At 35.6% G+C, this 22,057-nt stretch overlaps 1 protein-coding gene across 1 annotated transcript in view; it reads right to left on the reverse strand.

Moving 5' to 3' along the window:
• Nucleotides 1–22,057, reverse strand: part of Ppm1l (protein phosphatase, Mg2+/Mn2+ dependent 1L) — a 279,788-nt gene that overhangs the window by 84,640 nt on the left and 173,091 nt on the right. Inside the window, exon 2 of the mRNA XM_027934024.2 lies at nt 3,284–3,458. Coding sequence (XP_027789825.1) covers nt 3,284–3,458 — 175 coding nt within the window. The remainder of the gene's footprint in view (nt 1–3,283; nt 3,459–22,057) is intronic.

The following is a 22,057-nucleotide window of genomic DNA, read 5'->3' on the forward strand; positions in this document are numbered from 1 at the left end:
GAATTTCAGGCTGCTGTAAAGTTGAACTATAGACAGGCAGAGCATTAAGGTTTATATGTATTTAAAGGAGAAGAGAGGACACAGAAAGAGGGAAAACAGAAAAAAAGGGTAGATTCTGAGCCAATGCTTTTAGACAAGTGTCTAAGGATTTTTTTTCATTAATTAGCTTTTGGAAGTTTAGAAGTCACAGATGGTGATAACTGTCACTAAGTCACCCAGGCTGATTTATCAGTGGATAAGCATTAAAAACAAATTAACCTCTTTAGAGACCAGGATATTTTCTACTAACAATCAACTCCGTGCTAAAACTGAAAGAGCTCAATTAAGAACGTGAAGGGGGTGGGTAGGAAATGATAGTAGAATGAATCCGACATTATTATCCTTTGTGTAATCTAATATGATTACATGACCTGCATAACTCTACATCATGAACAGTTAGAAGAATGAGAAGTTTATATTCCATTTATGTATGATGTGTCAAAATTCATTCTACTGTCACATATAACTAATTAGAACACATAAAAATATATTTTAAAAAAAGAATATGAAAATGTAAAAACTGGGAAAGCATAGAAGGAAGCTAAGCAAATAAGTGTCTGAGTATAGGATGGTTATATTTCAGAAAGGGTACTGAATGCTTTTATCAATTTTCTATTCTAATTTCTTTAAATTATGATGAAATATTTTTCTATGAAATAGAAATATCTTTTATTTTCTACTCTGATTTTGATTGAAATCATTAATATGAGAGTTACATAGGTTACCTTGTGATTTTACAACACATGATGACATTCATTCATCTATATATGCACACAGCCCCTAACCATATTACCTGTCCACATCACCTCATGCAATCTCAGCGCATATGATTTTACAAATAGATGCTTTACTTCTCAACACTTATGAAAATCATTTTTAAATTTTTCTTTCTGTTTCCCAAACACCACATGCTATGAAAAGACCTTAACAATACCTTAAAGTCATTTAAGGCAAGATAGGCAAGATTCAAATCTGCCCTCATCCAGCATTAGTAGCATTAGCTAGCATTTTCAATAGATTCCTAAGGCCCTACCCAAACACAATATATTTTATTGTTAGAAACACCCTTTGAAATATTATTAGCCCGATTTTATATAAGAAGAAACAGAGGTCCTAAAAAATTAATTTGCTAAACATCACATTAGTAATTAAGGTACAGGCAAGGCCTAGAACTTGAGATTCTTTAACTCTCAATCCTGTGTTTATTTCCACTGCTTCATGCTACAGAGTTATTAATAGATTAATCCTGCACCAAAGTATGTACCCCTAAAGGCCACATACAAGTTCAACTGTACTTCTGTACAGTCTGGAAGAACGGAAAATTATTCCAGCAGAAGGAAAAATTGGTTGGTGGGAGGTTATGGCTGATGTTCACTTTCACTTTGGTGCTTGTTCCTACGTCTTCGTCTTCGTCTTCATCCACTAGAATGCATTCCCCTGCTCTCCACAAATCCATTTTCAGCATTTGTTCTTCATGTTGTAAGCAAATACCCTCCCCTAAAGAAGTCCACGAGAAACTTGAGCCACTTTTGCTATTCTTGACTCCATAGCTCAATTTAACTTTAATAGCTTGCGAATGTTACAGGGTGTATTTAGTCTCAAATTTCTTGGGATTTTTTTTTTTTCTAAATCTAATAGGTCATATATGTATGTTTTAGGTCCCCAGCTGGATGTTAAGCATGATCTATTTCTACATCCTAGATTCTTCCCTTTTAATGATCTTCCTCATTTCTCCTAACTGCCTAATACAAGATATTTATTTAACAAATGCTTACCAAACAACTGAGAACCTACAATAGCACAACTTGATTTGTAATTAGGATATAAGAGTTCTAGTCCTACAAACAAAGAACTTATTTCAGGTGAATCTAAGGCCCTCAGTTTTCTCACCTTAAAATGAGTACAGGAGCAAGAAGTGGGTGGAATATGTGAGTTTCATGATCTCTAAGAGGCTATGAATACTTAAATATTATTTTCACTGGGGTGGATCACAATCTACTTTGTTCCATTAAGGATAAGAGTGATAAATAAGATGTCAAAAAGAACAATATTAAAGGCCAAACAAATATAGAGACCAATGACTAATCCCCTAGAGGCAGAAGCAAGCCAATATGCAGGGGAAATTAATAAAGCAAAGGAAAACCAGGGAGAGTATAAATGTCCTGAGCAAGACTAGAAATGTGAATCCTGCTTGAGAGGGATGTGAAGGGGTTAGAGAGTACAATGTAAAAGGGAACAGCATAATAACTAAAAAATTTGCATTAGTGGTTAGGTAAATATAGCATAATGTTGTGCTTTTTTTCCCCTTAAATTTGCACTTCTGTCTACTATCATCAAAGCTTTAAATCAAATGCTAAGAATATCAGCATTGACTGCTTATGTTATAATAAAAAATTAGATCCATACTTAAAAAATCTTTGTGGAAATAAAACCAGCAATTCCTGATATCAAAATAGGGATTAAAACTATCAACATTTGATCATTAACAACCTATTTTCCTATATCCCCCACCCTTTTTTTCCTTTTGGTAAGGTGAGAAATATGTTAAATTTAATCAGAATATTTTTGCTGCATCTATTTAATTTTATTAATAATTTTAATATTCTAAGTAATATTGTACCTGAGTCATTAAAATTGGGCTTTAGCTAACAGATCATGGCATTACATGGGGTTCTATGCATGACTCCCTGAATAAGCTTCCTTGGATGGGATGAGCCTATAGCACACAGTGAACCAAAATCTCTGTGGTATTAGGGTTTTATTTGAATTGCTATGGTAGAAAGTCAAATTCAGCTTAAAACTTCAAAGAAAAAAAAAAAAAAACCTCTGTAGAAACAAAAAATCTCTAAAATTAAAATAAAAAGTTTGAATCAAATAACAGCTCTCAGATTATCAGATGAAAAGTTTTTAGCTGGTATCCAAAATTGAAGTGACACTTTAAAAGATTAGATCAATAGGAGTACATGACTGATAAAAGGCCAGGAAAATTCCATTTTAAAAAGAGCAAACGCTTAAAGGGATTTGATATTCAAGAGCCATTTTTATGAATCTCCTGAAAAAGTTTTGATACTAAAACTGCTGAGAAGAAACTTACTATTAATCCATGTTATACAACTTTGAATCCAGTTTGCCCTTAACCTTCTACCCCATAGAAAGGGCTAAATTTAACTGAGAACTATAAATAAATTTTGTAAGGAAAAAAACTGTGTGCCTGTATGTGTGTTTATACTAAAAATAAACATACCTGCTTCATCATAGGATACAGTCAATTTTTCTAACATTTCTCGATCAATTGACAGAATCTGCTGTTCAAGGATGGTCTGGTAAGACAATACACTGTTTTCTTTGTCTTTCTCGTAGTCCTGAAGATGTTGTTTGAGGGCCTCTGGGAGCCGAGATTTTACATATTCAGCTGCAGTCTGCAGATAAAACAGAGAACCCCATTAGTACCTCCAGTCTAAGGTTCCTCATTTACCCTCAGGTGCTTTAGAGAGAACTCAAAGCACTGTGGATCCACTCTCCAAGTAAGCATGTCCTTGTCATTGTGATTTCAGACTATACTGCACCCAGTAAGGTGGGTCTTCAAGCAAACAGAATCTTAGGTCTTTAAATCATTTCTACCGGTTTAAAGGTATAAAAGATGATAGATTTGGTTTGATATTCACAAGAATTAGCAGTCAGAATTTCAATTATTCCATTGAAATTCCAAAGGCCCATGGTAATAATTTTGCTGGATATAAATTTTCTTGAAGAAGATGGTCACACAACTCAGCAGTGAGCCCTACCCTGTCACAGCACCTGCGTCCCTACTTGTTTTGCTATTCTCAACTCATTAATGCTGACACAGGAGCTCTTGTGAACTGAGTAGAAAGGAGAACCTCTGCTAGGGTTTATAGGAAAATAATAGGATAAATTAAAAGAAAAGAGATCTAAGATGCCCCTTAACCTGAAAAGAAAGAACTTGTATATGTATGTATGTATGTATACACACACACACAAACCAACACACATGTGTATATTTTTTTTCTTAACTTTTTTTGTTGTTCATTTGCTTCTAGATAATAACTGCAAAAAATACTCCCAACTGGTAACATCTGAAATTATATACAGTGATTTTCAATCAAGGAAACATGCTCCACTTGGGAGTTAGAAGAAAAACAAGTGTATTTTGAAAAAGGCCTTCCCAAGGAGTCTTCTGGTGGGCTGAGATGGTAGCATACTCTCTTCCTCCCAGTTGAGAATCATTGTGAAAACAGTGATTATGGGAGAAATTAAATGACAGAAGTTTATGGGAGAAATTAAATGACAGAATGGCATGTATGAATCAGGGGAATTCTCAAATTCTTATAATATACCTCTTGAGAATATTAGGTGTTTGGCATCTCCTTGTAGTAAAGCTCTGCTTCACCTGCACAGTGCCTAAAGTTGAGAAACCAATGAATGAAGGCATACATATATATATGGTTTAAGATTATGTTCATAACCACTAAAAAACTTTTCAAAGAAGCTGCAAAAAGATTCCTGCTGGGGTATGGGCCTAGAATACAGCAAAGACTCAGCTACATAGTTTGTTTGTTTTTTTAAAAAAGTCCTGTGCAGCTATTAATTGTATAATTTAAAATATGTGTGCGATATAAAGAAATGAAAACATACCTCATATTCATGGATCAGAAGAATTAATATTGTTAAAATGCTATACTATAAAAATGATTTATAGATTCAATGCAATCCTTATCAAAGTGCTAATAACATTCTTCACAAAAATAAAAAAAACAAAATTCATATGGAGCCACAAAATAAAAAACAAACAAACAAAAAACTCTCAAGTAGCCAAAGCAACCCTGAGCAAAAAGAACAAAGCTAGGGGAATCACAGTGCCTGACTTCAAAATATACTATAAAACTATAGTAACCAAAACAGCATGGTATTGGCATAAAAACAGACAAACAAACAGAATAGAGAGCCCAGAAATAAATGAACACATTCACAGCAAACTGATTTTCAACAAAGCCACCAAGAACACAATGAAGAAAAGAACATTTTCTTCAATAAGTGATGTTGGGAAAACTGAATATCTATAGGCAAAAGGATGAAATTAGACTTTTATCTAAATCAAATAAAAACAAAACCTCAATGAGATACTACCAAATTCCAGTTAGAATGGCAATTATGAAGAGACAAATGAGAGTAAGTGTTGGTAAGGATACAGAGATAAAGGAACCTTCATATACTATTGTGAAAGCAAATTAGTACAGTCATTACAGAAAATAGTATGGAGGTTCCTCAAAAAACTAAAAATTAGAATTTTGCCAGGTGTAGTGGCTGATGCCTGAAATCCTCACTTGGGAGGCTGAAGTAGGAAAAAGAATTACCTACCATATGATCATTCTCACTACTGTGTATATAACCATAGGAAATAAAATCAGCATATCAAAGAGATACCTGTACTTTCATATTTATTGAAGTACAATTCATAATAGCTAAGATACAGAGTTGAATTACATGTCCATTAATGGATTTATACATAATGGGTAATGTGGAATATATGCACAGTAAAATAGTATTCAGTCATAAAAGAAGAATGACATTCAGCCATTTTTTACATTGAGGGACCTGAAGAACATTATGTTAAGTGATATAAGCCAGGCACAAAAAGATTTTTTTTTAAAGTAATAAAATGTTACAAAGTTGGTTTCATAGAAGTGGAGAGTATAATGGTGGTTACCAGAGTCTGATGTAGTTGGGGTGGGTGAATGTTAAAGGCTACATAATTATAGTTAGGAAGAATAAACTTCAAAGATTTATTGACTAATTAATAATAATACATTATATTTATGAAAAATGTAAGCATAGGGAGTATCATGTGCTATCAAATGGTAACTACATGAGGTAATGCATTTGCCAATAAGCTGGATTTCACCAATCATAATATATATCCTTAAAATCATCATGTTGTCCAAGGTAAATTTATACAATGTTATCTGTCAATTAAAAGATTAATAAAATACATGTGAGTTACACACACACACACACACACACACACACACACACACACACTCACACACTCTCACACACACACACAACATGCTCATCAACAGAGGTTCAATTTTTTTTTTAATTTATAGAATAGTATGGAATATATCCATTGGAAAATATGAGACAGGACTATACCTACTGACCAGGAGAATATCAATGATGTATTGTTGAGGTTAAAAAACAAAGCTGCAGTTGGGTACAGTGGCCCAGGCCTGTAATTCCGTCTACTTGGAAGGTTGACACAGGAAGATCACAAGTTTGAAGCCAACCTCAGCAATTTAGTGAGACCCTATTTCAAAATAAAAAATAAAAGGGCTGGCTCAGTGGTAGAGTGCCCCCGGGTTCAGTTCCAAGTGATGATGATGATGATGACGACGAGACAACAACGACGACGACGATGATCATGATGCTAACCATGATGATGATAATAAAAATTTAAAAAATTAAACAAAATTACAAAATATCAGGGATAACGTATCCTTTTAATGCAAAGCATACATATGTGTATATATTGTGTTTAGTATTATCATATATGCATAAAAAGAGAGAGCATACTCCAGTTGTGGAACATACTTTTTTGTTGTTCTAATTAGTTATACATGACAGCAGAATGTATTTCAACTCATTATACACAAATGGAATACAACTTTTCATTTCTCTGGTTGTACACAATGCAGAGTCACACTATTCATGCAATCATACATGTACATAGGGTAATAATGTCTGTCTCATTCCACTATCTTTCCCACCCCCTTACCCCCTGCCTCCCCTCACTTCCCTCTACCCAGTCCAAAGTTCCCTGGCAGATACTTTTTCCTTTCCATGTTTCAGTATTGTTTCCATGTTCTTACTATTGAATTTTAAACAATTATCTTTTAAAAGTATCTTTCTTTGTGACCTTCAAGGTTTTCCTTTGGAATGTTAGTCCAATTTAGGATGAAATGAATTTTTCCAGAACAAATGACAACTGACTTCTCAGAAAATGCACACTGGGAAGTGGTGGGGAAAAATTGTATTTCACTCCTTGCAGAGTCACTAAACATAGCATACAACACTTTTTACTTCCAGATTTATATTGAGATTCCCTAAGTCAGATACTGATGAAATTACAACTTTAAAATATCACCAAATATTGTTCAAATTCTCCACCAGCCAGCTAGTTGCAGAACAAATAAAGTTATCTCATAAAATGTAAATGAACTCAGCATATTGGTATAACATATTTACTCCTAGAGTTTAATAAAAATTTTCTCTTGACACTGGAAAACAATATTTTAGCATTATAGAATAACCATTTTAAAATTCACACTATACCTTACTATTCAGTGTAACATCTCTCTTTAGTAATTTTTTTCCTTGGGATACTTACAAGGTATAGGAAGTAGTTCAATAACTAATTATATTTGAAAAATATTGGTGTATTTTATGTTACTGAACGCACACCATCTATTTCCTCCCAATTGTGTCCATTGATTGCATTTGAAATGAAATTCACTTTCTTAGTTACAATTGTGATATAGGTCTAGGAACAGTGCCTGCATCTTTTACTATACTGGAGTTATATTTTGGCACTTCATTTCTAAAACAGTATAACTTCACATATAGTTTTTTCTATTGGGGAAGATTCTTAATAGAAAGAAGAAAACAACTCTAGAAAAAATATTAGATTCTGTTAAGATATTTCAAAAAATCCCCTTTATACTAAAGTGATACTGTAAATATATTCAAATGTCACATGCTTCCCTCTTGGTATGTTCTTTCATGGTGGGAAGAGAGAACAAGCAAGATCTCTGGTGTGTTTGCTTTTCTTTTTTTTTTTTTTCTTTTATAATTGCTTTTATTTTTCAAATACATGACAGTGGAATGCATCAAAATTCTTATTACACATATAGAACAGAATTTTTCATATCTCCGTTTGTATATAAAGTATGTTCACACCAATTCATGTCTTCATACATGTACTTAGGATAATAATGTCCATCACATTCCACCATCATTGCTAACCCCCTGCCCCCTCCCATACCCTCCCACCCCTCTGCCCTATCTAGAGTTATCTATTCCTCCCAGGCTCCCTCTCCCTACCCCACTATGAGTCAGTCACCTTATATTAGAAAAAACATTCAGCATTTGGATTTTTGGGATTGGCTGACTTCACTTAGCATTATCTTCTCCAACTCCATCCATTTACCTGCAAATGCCGTGATTTTATTCTCTTTTATTGCTGAGTAATATTCCATTGTATACATATATATGCCACATTTAATCCATTCATCTACTGAAGGGCATCTAGGTTGGTTTCACAGTTTAGCTATTGTGAATTGTGTTGCTATAAACATTGATGTGGCTGTGTACCTGTAGTATGCTGTTTTTAAGTTCTTTGGGTATAGACCAAGGAGAGGGATAGCTGGGTCAAATGGTGGTTCCATTCCAAGTTTTCCAGGGAATCCAGTGATATGTTCTTTAAGAAATAATTGATACATATTACTTTCATGGGTGTGAAAAGGTGTACTTTAAGAGCTTCTAAATGCTTCACAGTTCATCTTAAAAAGAAAACCTGTCAGGTAGCTAGCTCTAACTTATTAACTGTCTGCTGAGTAAGGTACATTAAACTTGACACTGTTGGGATAACAACCTCTTCTATAAAGGAACCTGCAATTTCTATGTGTAAACAAAAAACCAGTGGGAAAACATATTTTAAAAGCAATGAATCAATAGGCAGGAATTTTGAGATATATTAATATATTTATTTAGGAAATGAGCCATATTAAGTGCTGAGCAGCCTCTAGAGAGAGGAGACACAAAAATAATCAGGAAATTCGTAAGGTAAAGTTAAAACAATTTTGAGTCAAGAGACACTAGAGGACAGAAAAGCATAGAAGAGTGAGTGTGAATTCACAGGGAGGAATAATAAGAAATGAAGCTGAATTTAAGATGCACTAAAATATAATGAGATGGCAAGACAAGTAAAGGCTGTAGAAAGACTGGTCTATGCTGTGACTGGAGAATAAACTGGACAATCTTTTGGACAGAAAATGAAAACAAAAATAACAAAAAATTTTAAATAACTACACTTCTTTTTACCTAGTAATGTCTTTCTAGAAATTTATTTTAAGGAAAATTTAAAGATGAGCACACAGATATGTGTACAAACTTGTTTATCAATAAAGTATTATTTGTGATAATAAAAAAATCTGTCTAGAAATTGGTTGGTAATATTATGGAATATCCATGCAACAGAATACAGTGCACCTATTAAAAATCAGGTTATGAAAGAATACTAAATTATATGGGAAAATATTCAGAATAAAATGTAGATTATAAAGTAGTTGGTATACTACATGTATAAGGAAAAAAATTGGTTGAATTATATTAATGTGTATCATTTTTCTCAGAGTAGCAAGAGCTTGGATGATTTATTTTTTCTTTTATGTAGTTTTCTGCATTTTCCAGATTTAATAAAATAAAAATAATATTTCTCTGTGCCAGCACTGGACTGAATGTTGTGTGTTAGTTTACGTAATCCTCATAACAACCTTATTTGGTTTTTATAAATGAGGAAGAGACTCACAGAGGTTAAGTAAATTGTCCTTGGTTATCAGAGAATAGTAAAGAAGGAAACACCAATTGTTTTTGAGCCAGAAAATAACAAAGAAAACACATTTTTTTTTTTTTAAGAAGTTTATGCCTACTGGGGTCATTATGCTACAAGGTAAAGTAGCCCCTAGAAAAGAGAAAGCCTGTAAGAAGAACAAATGAGCACATGAACAGAGATTGGTGCCAGATGGGAAAGAAAAATATGTAAACTGGATTCAGTTTTTCAAAACTAGAAGCTAAAAATAGCAGCGAGACTATTGAGAGTAAGGGGAAAACAAACTACAGTGAAAAAAATAAATTAAATTTATTTTGAACATTTAATTGTAAGCCTGAAAACTATCCATTGCTCCATAATTTAGGAGCACTCCACAAAACAAACCTCCACAAAGAAAATGTGTTAGAAAAATTCCACTGAAGAGAGACTGGCCGGGAGCTACTAGGATTTTTTGAAGCGACAGTTTGCCCCAGATGAGCGAATCCCTGCAACTAGACACAGAGGTCCAGATCCACCAGCCGCAGTCCGCACGCCGCGGCGCGGCTGCCGGATCGTCTGCCCGCAGCCAACGTGACTGGGTCCCGCTAGCCTCCGAGACGCAGCTTGGCAGGAAGAAGTCTTTAGCCAAGCCTTCATGAGCCGGGAGCTGAGGCCAACCGGGGACGGACCAGTCCCACCCCTCCCTTCGGACACTCCGGCAAGGAGCCTAGGGCCCGCCATAGCAGAGAGGTGACGTCATCAGAGTTCGGCCGACGGAATTCCTTCCCAGCAGAATCCACTTTAGCAGGTGTGTGACTCCCTCCCCATCCAGATACAAGCAGCCAGGAAACTTTAGGGACCTCTCAGGGGTCGTGTCTGTAGGGAAGCAGAGGGGATCCCCGACCCCCAACCCCCCATATCACCAGCGGTAACTCCCAAGGTCTTAGCTGCCAGTTTACCACAGCACTGGGGCTTAAATGGGACACGCGGTGGGGCTGCAAGTGTAACTAGATCTCTGGGGAACCACTTCTGGTGAACAGGACCAGGCTGGCTGGCTGACAGGAGGAAGGGGGAGGAAGGGCCGGAGAAGTGAAACGGCTCTGGACTGACAAGTCCGAGAGACTACCAGGAGATGCCTTACAGGGATTGCTATGGGCAGGTAGAGGGCAGAAGCTCCGCTCGGAGGGCACAGATCCGCCTACTGGAAGAGAAGAAAGTGGATCTATAAGACTTCAATATTTTTTTTTCTTCTTCTCTCTGTTCCTTTCTCCCCTTTTCCTTCTCTCTTTCTTTCCCCCCGTTTCAAGTTTTATTGTTCTTTTCATTCTCCTCTAATCAATCTCTCTCTCTCTCCTTCTTTCTTTTTAAGAGCACCTTCATTCCCCTACCCCCCAACTTTCATCCCAAGCATTACGTCTTCCATTACGTGTAATTGTCTAAATGCAAATAGGTGAATGTCTCGAGGCTGTCTATAGGGCTCCTAAATACCTAGCTACTACCAACACCCTGATCCAATTGCCTATTAGTATCCACCTTCAGTAGAGCAATCTTCTAAAGTAGCCAAGACATACTAACCCCCGTACCATCATAGCACCTAACCTAAACATATAGTCCTAAGAACAAACAACAAATCACTATATGCATACAGAACCTGGAAGCCTTTTATGAATTGAATGAATCAGCTTCAAAGTACAATAAAGCCCAACATTTCTAGGCATAATCTCCCACCACAAAGGAGAGACAACAGAGATATACAAAGCCAAAACAAATGTATAGGAGAAAGCAGTTACAAAGCAGGCAAACAGAGCTGGAAAGTAACGTGAACAACATGAAAAAACAAGGGAAAAAAGGACTACAAACAATGCAGGACAACTTAAATCTACAGGAGGACCTAGAAGCATCAGAAACATGGACAGGGAAAGAAATCAAGGCATACCTAACTCAGATGGAACGGAATATTAGAGAAGACATGAGACAGCAAGTCCAAGCAATGAAAGTATATTTTGAAAACGAACTAAACAAACAAATTCAAACTGCAAAGAACGAGCTTTACCAGGAGACAGAGATTTAAAAAAAAAAAAAAAAACAGTAATCCTAGAAATGCAAGAAACCATAAACCAGATTAAAAACTCTAACGAGAATATTACAAATAGACTAGATCAAGTAGAAGTCAGAACATCAGATAATGAAGACAAAGATTATCAACTTGAAAAGAATATAGTCAACACAGAAAAGATGCTTAAATCTCACGAGCAATCTATCCAAGAGATATGGGATCTCATAAAAAAACCAAATTTGAGAGTCATTGGGATAGAAGAAGGCACAGAGGTTCAAACCAAAGGAATGGACAACTTATTAAATGAAATAATCCTAGAAAACTTCCCAGAGATGAAAGATGGAATGGATTGCCAAATCCTGGAAGCCTACAGGACCCCAAACATCCAAAACCGTAATAGACCAACTCCAAGACATATAATTATGAAGATAGCTAACATACAGAACAAGGAGAGAATATTAAAAGCTACAAGAGAAAGGAGGCAGATTACATTCAGGGGTAAACCAATTAGGTTAACGACTGATTTTTCATCACAGACTTTGAAAGCGAGAAGATCCTGGAACAACGTATTTCAAATGCTGAAAAATAATGGATTCCAACCAAGAATACTGTATCCAGCAAAATTAAGCTTCAGATTTGACAATGAAATTAAAATCTTTCACAATAAACAAAAGCTAAAAGAATTCGCAGCCAGAAAACCAGCACTGCAAAGCATTTTGAGCAAAATACTACAAGAAGAGGAATTGAAAAATAGCGCCCAAAACTAACAGTGGGAGGTATCTCAGTAAAGGGGGAGAAAAATAACCAAAGAGGAAAAACTAGCCAAACTAAAATAAATAAATAAATAAACATGACTGGAAGTACAAACCATATTTCAATTGTAACCTTAAATGTTAATGGCTTAAATTCACCAATCAAGAGACATAGGCTAGTAACCTGGATTAAAAAAAACAAATCCAACAATATGCTGCCTTCAGGAGACTCATATGATAGGAAAAGACATACACAGGCTGAAGGTGAAAGGTTGGGAAAAATCATACCACTCACATGGCCCTCGGAAGCAAGCAGGAGTGGCCATACTCATATTGAATAAAATCAACTTCAAACCTAAGTTAATCAAAAGGGATAAAGAAGGACACTATATACTGTTACAAGGAACCATCCACCATCAAGACATAACAATTATCAATTTGTATGCACCAAACAATGGTGCTGCAACGTTCATAAAACAAACTCTCCTCAAGTTCAAGAGTCAAATAGACCACAACACAATAATTATGGGGGACTTCAACACACCGCTCTCGACATTGGACAGATCCTCTAGACAAAAGCTGAACAAAGAAACTATAAAACTCAATAACGCAATCAATAACCTAGACTTAACCGACATATATAGAATATATCAACCATCATCAAGTGGATACACATTCTTCTCAGCAGCACATGGATCCTACTCAAAGATAGACCATATATTATGCCATAGGGCGACGCTCAGTAAATATAAAGGTGTGGAGATAATACCATGCACCATATCTGACCATAATGGAATGAAACTGGAAATCAATGATAAAAGAAGGAAGGAAAAATCCTGCATCACCTGGAAAATGAACAATATGTTACTGAATGATCAATGGGTTACAGAAGACATAAAGGAGGAAATCAAAAAATTCTTAGAGTTAAACGACAATACAGACACAACATACCGGAATCTATGGGACACAATGAAAGCAGTTTTAAGAGGGAAATTCATTTCCTGGAGTTCATTCCTCAAAAAAAGAAAAAAACAACAAATAAATGAACTCCCACTACATCTTAAAACCCTAGAAAAGGAAGAGCAAAACAACAGCAAATGTAGTAGAAGACAAGAAATAATTAAGATCAGAGCGGAAATCAACGAAATTGAAACAAAGAAAACCATTGAAAAAATTGATAAAACTAAAAGTTGGTTCTTTGAAAAAATAAATAAGATCGACAGACCCTTAGCCATGCTAATGAAGAGAAGAAGAGAGAGAATTCAAATTACTAATATACGGGATGAAAAAGGCAATATCACAACAGACACTACAGAAATACAGAAGATAATTAGAAAGTATTTTGAAACCCTATATTCCAATAAAATAGAAGATAGTGAAGATATCGATAAATTTCTTAAGTCATATGATCTGCCCAGATTGAATCAGGAAGACACACACAATTTAAACAGACCAATAACAAAGGAAGAAATTGAAGAGGCCATCAAAAGACTACCAACCAAGAAAAGCCCTGGACCGGATGGGTATACAGCAGAGTTTTACAAAACCTTTAAAGAAGAATTAATACCAATACTTTTCAAGCTATTTCAAGACATAGAAAAAGAAGGAGCTCTTCCAAATTCATTCTATGAGGCCAACATCACCCTGATCCCGAAACCAGACAAAGACACTTCAAAGAAAGAAAACTACAGACCAATATCTCTAATGAATTTATATGCAAAAATTCTCAATAAAATCCTGGTGAATCGAATACAAAAGCATATCAAAAAAATTATGCACCATGATCAAGTAGGATTAATCCCTGGGATGCAAGGATGGTTCAATATACGGAAATCAATAAATGTTATTCACCACATCAATAGACTTAAAGATAAGAACCATATGATCATCTCCATAGATGCAGAAAAAGCATTCGACAAAGTACAGCATCCCTTTATGTTCAAAACACTAGAAAAACTAGGGATAACAGGAACTTACCTCAACATTGTAAAAGCTATATATGCTAAGCCTCAGGCTAGATCATTCTAAATGGAGAAAAACTGAAGGCATTCCCTCTAAAATCTGGAACAAGACAGGGATGCCCTCTATCACCACTTCTATTCAATTTAGTTCTTGAAATACTAGCCAGAGCAATTAGACAGACAAAAGAAATTAAAGGCATAAAAATAGGAAAAGAAGAACTTAAATTATCACTATTTGCGGATGATATGATAATATATCTAACAGACCCAAAAGGGTCTACAAAGAAACTGCTAGAGTTAATAAATGAATTCAGCAAAGTGGCAGGATATAAAATCAACATGCATAAATCAAAGGCATTCCTGTATATCAGCAACAAAACTTCTGAAATGGAAATGAGGAAAACCACTCCATTCACAATATCCTCAAAAAAAATAAGATACTTGGGAATCAACCTAACAAAAGAGGTGAAAGATTTATACAATGAAAACTACAGAACCCTAAAGAGAGAGATAGAAGAAGATCATAGAAGATGGAAAAATGTACCCTGTTCATGGACAGGCAGAACTAACATCATCAAAATGGCGATATTACCCAAAGTTCTCTACAGGTTTAATGCGATGCCAATCAAAATCCCAACAGCATTTCTTGTAGAAATTGATAAAGCAATCATGAAATTCATATGGAAAAACAAAAGACCCAGAATAGCAAAAGCAATTCTAAGCAGGAAGTGTGAATCTGGAGGTATAGCGATACCAGAGTTCAAACTGTACTACAGAGCAATAGTAACAAAAACAGCATGGTACTGGTACCAAAACAGGCAGGTGGACCAATGGTACAGAATAGAGGACACAGAGACCAATCCACAAAACTACAACTTTCTTATATTTGATAAAGGGGCTAAAAGCATGAAATGGAGGAAGGATAGCATCTTCAACAAATGGTGCTGGGAAAACTGGAAATCCATATGCAACAAAATGAAGCTGAACCCCTTTCTCTCGCCATGCACAAAAGTTAACTCAAAATGGATCAAAGAGCTTGATATCAAATCAGAGACCCTGCGCCTGATAGAAGAAAAAGTTGGCTCCGATCTACATATTGTGGGGTCGGGCTCCAAATTCCTTAATAGGACACCCATAGCCCAAGAGTTAATAACAAGAATAAACAAATGGGACTTATTAAACTAAAAAGTTTTTTCTCAGCAAGAGAAACAATAAGAGAAGTAAATAGGGAGCCTACATCCTGGGAACAAATCTTTACTCCTCACACTTCAGATAGAGCCCTAATTTCCAGAATATACAAAGAACTCAAAAAAATTAAACAATAAGATAACAAATAACCCAATCAACAAATGGGCCAAGGACCTGAACAGACACTTCTCAGAGGAGGACATACAATCAATCAATAAGTACATGAAAAAATGCTCACCATCTCTAGCAGTCAGAGAAATGCAAATCAAAACCACCCTAAGATACCATCTCACTCCAGTAAGACTGGCAGCCATTACGAAGACAAACAACAATAAGTGCTGGCGAGGATGTGGGGAAAAGGGTACACTTGTACATTGCTGGTGGGACTGCGAATTGGTGTGGCTAATATGGAAAGCAGTATGGAGATTCCTGGGAAAGCTGGGAATGGAACCACCATTTGACCCAGCTATTGCCCTTCTCAGACTATTCACTGAGGACCTTAAAAGAGCATACTATAGGGATACTGCCACATCAATGATCATAGCAGCACAATTCACAATAGCTAGACTGTGGAACCAACCTAGATGCCCTTCAATAGATAAATGGATAAAAAAAAATGTGGCATTTATACACAATGGAGTATTATGCAGCACTAAAAAATGACAAAATCATGGAATTTGCAGGGAAATGGATGGCATTAGAGCAGATTATGCTAAGTGAAGCTAGCCAATCCTTAAAAAACAAATGCCAAATGTCTTCTTTGATTTAAGGAGAGCAACTAAGAACAAAGCAGGGAGGAAGAGCATGAGGAAAAGATTAACATTAAACAGAGATGAGTGGTGGGAGGGAAAGGGAGAGAGAAGGGAAATTGCATGGAAACGGAAGGAGACCCTCAACGTTATACGAAATCACATATAAGAGGTTGTGAGGGGAAAGGGGGGGGAACAAGGGAGGGAACTGAACAACAACAGATGAGGTAGAGAGGGAAGATGGGAGGGGAGGGGAGGGGGGATAGTAGGGGATAGGAAAGGCAGCAGAATACAACAGTCACTAATATGGCATTATGTAAAAATTGTGAATGTGTAACTGATGTGATTCTGCAACTTGTATTTGGGGTAAAAATGGGAGTTCATAACCCACTTGAATCAAATGTATGAAAGATGATATGTCATGAGCTTTGTAATGTTTTGAACAACCAATTAAAAAAAAAAAAGAAAATGTGTTAGAGATTTATTTTATAGAACTCTGAAGAAAAATATCAGACCAATGATTTTGGTTGCAAGTTTCCAGAAAGGCAAAAGCTGTTTTCAAGAAAAAATATTAAATGATAGGGAATTAAATTAAAATACAGTCACCATCAGAGAAGTAAATTAGAGCTATATTCAAATCACTTTTAGTATTTTTCTCTCAGTTTGCAAACTCAAGTTACCACTCATTTTGATCTTTTATGGATTTAAAACAAAAACAAAAACGGAAGAGATCTGGGGGATGTGGTTCTGTGGTAGAGTATTTGCCTAGCATGTACAAAGACCAAGGTTCCATCCATAGTACCATGAAAAACAAAATCCAAAACAAACAACCAAGAATCAAACTTTTGATGTCTTTAACTGAACTATGAAAATATGTCTCCTCTTATTATTTTAATTTAATATTGTATATGTTATAGTTGCGGGACTTCAAAAAATTTGCTCCCTTCTTTTCAATTAAATGTTCTATTTTATTACCAATTCCAAGACTTTATATGTAGTATGCAATTTTGTAAAGTTCTAGGCATGGTATGCAAAAGGAGAAAAGTTCCCTTATACTCAATAAATAATTATTTACAAGATATTTTTAAAACTAGGAAATATATTTTATCATTATGTTTGCAGTGGTTATATTGTAAATGTTGGTCCTGATACAGAGATTCATTTTCAAAGTAATTTTGAAAAACCAATAGATGAGATTTTTTAAGATTTCAAAATCTGAGAAAGGCATCTGAAGAAGAAATACCTACTTTTGCCTCAAAGATAGTCTAGAGAGTGCTTTGCAAAGACAAAAAATTTCAGAATTTTAATATCTTTCAAATACAATGATTTTACAACTTACTCTCCTCTCTTCAATTCATTTAACATATTCCCTCCCTCCCTCCCCCTCTCTCTCATATAATCTGATCAGAGAAATCCTCAAGCTTCATTCCACAAAATGGGGCAAAGAACTGATGGCAGTGCCTTTCAGTTTATATTTACACCACATATATTCCTTACTTGGAACACACAGCACTACAGCTTCCAAAATATGTGTTGATTGTGAATAGGCACAAGCTTCTAAGACTGTATCAAAAGGGGGCTAAAGCAAACAGGCTGCTCTTTGTACCATATTAAGGCCAAATTTAACATCACTCTCACATACAGTCAGATGTTAGAGCTGGCTCTAAGGGCATCCGATCAATGACCTTCTGGGTGAAGAGACTTTGGCATTAGGACAACATCCAGAAAGGTAAGATGGGAAATCAATTCTGCAAATACCGAGGAGAAGGACTGCTTTCTGGGAAATGGTAACTCAGGGATGAAGGCTAGGTATTCACAAGATAAAGCAGAGATAACATGAGAATCCTTCAAAATTTGTGCCAGAGCAAGGAAGGAGAGAGGAGAGAGCAATATTTCATTGCAGGCAAGGTTTTCCTGCCCTTGAAGGGAAGTGAATGTGTGTGTGCTGATTTGTCAGCAGCTGGCACATAGACCACATGTTAATTTACTTAGGTCTACCTTGGAATCCATCTTTCTTATGGTAACATATCATTAACTTTTGACAGCTGCTCTTTTGCTCTAGGCACTTTAAAAATAAAGTTAGAGTGAGTGCCCTTGCCCACCAGGACAAGGGCATTAAGCATGGAACTTATTTCTCTCTTGTGCCTGCCAAGAGTGTCATTTCTGCCATTTTTAGTCTTTGCTACTTCTAACCTAGAGAAGTTATTTAAATGAGAAAAGCATCTTTGAGAGACCATCTCGTATTCCTGAATTCACAATTTTGCTTTCAGAAGACAAACTGGATTCCTTCAAGAGATGGCACCAGGAAAAAGTCTCAGGCATTAACCAGAAGCATATAAATGAAACCTTATGCCTATTATAGATATTTATGATTGTTATGAAGGATCAAAGCTTCAGATGTACAAATACTTGCCAGTCATGTTGCAAGATGGCCACTAGCAAAGAACCTAAAATTATATAACACATAATACAGAGACTAAAACTGTAATTTAGTTTAAACATTAAGGTGATAACTGCTAAATTATAGATTACTCAGGACAATTCCCCTAGGATTCCTCATGTGATAAATCTTTAATAACTTTATCAGCCATTCTAATTCATATTTATTCAGAGGTTACATTCACATGGTAGCATTAAGCATGTCAGAGTATGAAAATATAACTCAAATCCCTCTTGATTCCAACCTTCCTAGCTCTAGATGGATGCTTTTATATATATCAAAATAAATTACCTCTCTTTTCTAGATTCCTACTAAGTACAATAAGATATAATTACCCAACGTATCAAATATTGTTCAGCCATGTGGTCCATTTTTCTTTTTGTATTATTTTTGTCAAAATCTACATTCTAACTCTAAGGACTTAAAAGTTGAGGTTTTTTTCTACTACCAAAGTGATGATAAAAGAATTTTCTGCCCCTCAATTACCATATATATTCCAGGGAAAGTTTAGGAACATGGCATAAAAGATTACACTAGTTCCATGGTCCTTCTCTTAAATTTATTTTTTTAATTTAAATTTTTTAAAAATTTTAGTGCATTATGTATAGTTATACATAATAGTGTGATTCACTATGACATATTTATAAGTGAATAACATCACTTTCTCCATTTTAATCCCCAGTACCACCCCAATTCCCTCCCCTTCTCCCCCAATCCCCTTCCTCTATCTTTCTTTTTTATTTTTAATTGGATACATTGTAGTTATGCATAAAATTAGGATGCAGTACAGCATATTCATACATGCACCTAGTATAATTTGGTCAATTTCATTTCCAAGTTATAAGTTTTCCTGAGAGATGGCAGCATTAAAAAAAAAAAAAAACCCCACCAGCAGACTTTCTCATAAATCTGTTGAACAAACAAGCAGCACCCAGCCAAAGCAGTCTGGCTAAATTTTTGTGATAGACAAGTTCCTATCCTTTCAACAGTTATAGAAAGAAGATATTATTTTACATTCTAAATACTTGAGGTCTTCTTCTATAGATTTTCTTCTATAGAAGAAAATTTCAAAGTAATATTTATAGAGAGAAATGTTTCATGTTTCAAAGAAAAATGTGGTTAATTACTGATAAAATTCCCTTCCATTTCTGAATCTTTGCCTATAGAGTGTGAGGAAATATTAACTTTCATAAGTGATATTCAAATATATTCTAGAAAACTCCATGAATAATGCTTACTGACAATACCCTTGAGGACTCAGGAAGCCAATGGGACTCTTATAAATGAATTATAAAATACTCATGAGTTATTAATCGGACAAAAAGAATTCTGTAGCTATAACAGCAGAGCAACCCCTCAGGGAGATAGCAGAGACACAGACAAACTGTTCCTTGGTTGACAATTGCTATTTATATTGGGGCAATGCCAGAGGAGTCCTACTGGGCTTCCCTTGCATTCTGCCCCATAGTTCCCTGTTAAGCTCTTTAGGGTACACCTCTAAAAAGCAGAAGTGGCCAGGGTGGCAGGGATGCTCCAGACCAATGCTAGTTGGTACAATCTCCCCCAACCTGATATAGTTTTAAGATGAGACTTCAAAATCAGTATTAGATTTAAGTTCCTTATATGTGCAGTTTGAGTATGGAGCAGGGTTTTTTGTTTTGTTTTGTTTTTTGTTTTGTTCAGGGAGCTGGTAACCACCTTATTTAGTGTGATACAAGTAATTCAAAGAGAATTCCCACCCCCAAATCATTTTCCCTTTCAACTTTATTTGATGCCTGAAATTCTACCATTACAGCTTTAATATTTGCTTAATGCTAGCTCTTCCCGTATCCAAAGTCAAATATTTTAAGGAGGAGTAATACACTAAGTAATGTTCAGTCTTAGTGCAGAAAATTGATCATATTTTTACCTATAGGAAGGTGGACTGAGAAATAGGGAGGTACCCAGGGAAACTTCTGAGAGTAGAGTATAAAGTGGGAAGTACAGATCAAGAAAGACAAATATCAGTTACTCTGAAATTTAACTTGGTGTGGAAGAAAACACAAAGATGCACATTACTTGAAAGTTTGTTACTCTTTTCCATCTCTGGTACCTCCTTCAGGGCTTACAATGAAAGTTAGTTTGAGGCTAATTCTAACAAATCAAACTTAATATGTTGCATCTCTCACAAGGGTAAATAATGCACTTGGTAGCATCTGCTGCTACTGAATAGTTTTAAAACTCATATAGGAATCATCTCTTGAGTTTTAAAAATAGTCTCGGAATAAATACTACTGCTTCCTCATCTATACTACCACAGCACTGTCCTCCATTCAGACCTCTAGGACAGCTCTCAACCTCTCCATGATGTCTCCATGAAGACACCTATTTGCCTCCCCACTGGCCTATGACCAACTAGCAGGTAGAATCAAAGCTTTTTCACATACATGGATTCTCCTGACACTTAATCCAATGTAGGGTTTCCAGAAGAAAAGGATGGAGAATGGGTACTTTTAAACCAGACTTAGTATTCTATGAATGATAATTCTACCAAAAAAAAAAAAAAAAAAACATAAAAAGGTCCAGGCCCACAGTGTTTCTTCTCTGACATTTGCCTCTTTTCTGCTATTAAGCATGTAAATCTTATTTAATACCATAGGAAACTAGATGCAGGGACTGCCAGTTTGGATACAGCCCGAGTCTATTGAATCTCACATTGAGAATGTGTTTCCTAATATTTTTGAATTATTTTTCTGTAATTTTGAACCTTACTAAAATTCTTTGTGAGCAGCAGATCCTCTTCTCCCTCCCTCCCCCACCCCCACCTCCAATGTCCTATTTTTGGAATCTAGGTATAAAGTTCATAAACAGGGTCATAATGCAGCCACAAAATAGGTGGCTGGATTTGATTAGTGTTTCTCCATAGGCAGTACTCCAGCCAACAGCTTCTAAGTCACCTGGGGTAAAGAAAGGAGGTGATTTCTTTAAATATGCAGATTCATGGGTCCTCAAGGTCTTGGGGTGGGGGCAGGAAGGAATCTAGGATCTGCTTTTTTAACCTGTGCTACATTTTAACAGTTTCACTAAAAGGTAAAATATGATTCTATCCCCTAGAGATTTTGATTTGGTAAGGTTGAAACTTGTGCATTTTTACAAAGCTGCACAACACAACAAATTTTGATATAGCTACAGTTGAACTAGCTCCTTCACAATAATAGTCCTGCATATCCCAGGACTCAGTTTGGCAAATAAAAACTTTTAATTATTGCAAAAACCTTGACTGTATGCA

This window comes from Marmota flaviventris, chromosome 8 (genome assembly GCF_047511675.1).
Source record: "Marmota flaviventris isolate mMarFla1 chromosome 8, mMarFla1.hap1, whole genome shotgun sequence".
NCBI classification, from domain to species: Eukaryota; Metazoa; Chordata; class Mammalia; order Rodentia; family Sciuridae; genus Marmota; species Marmota flaviventris.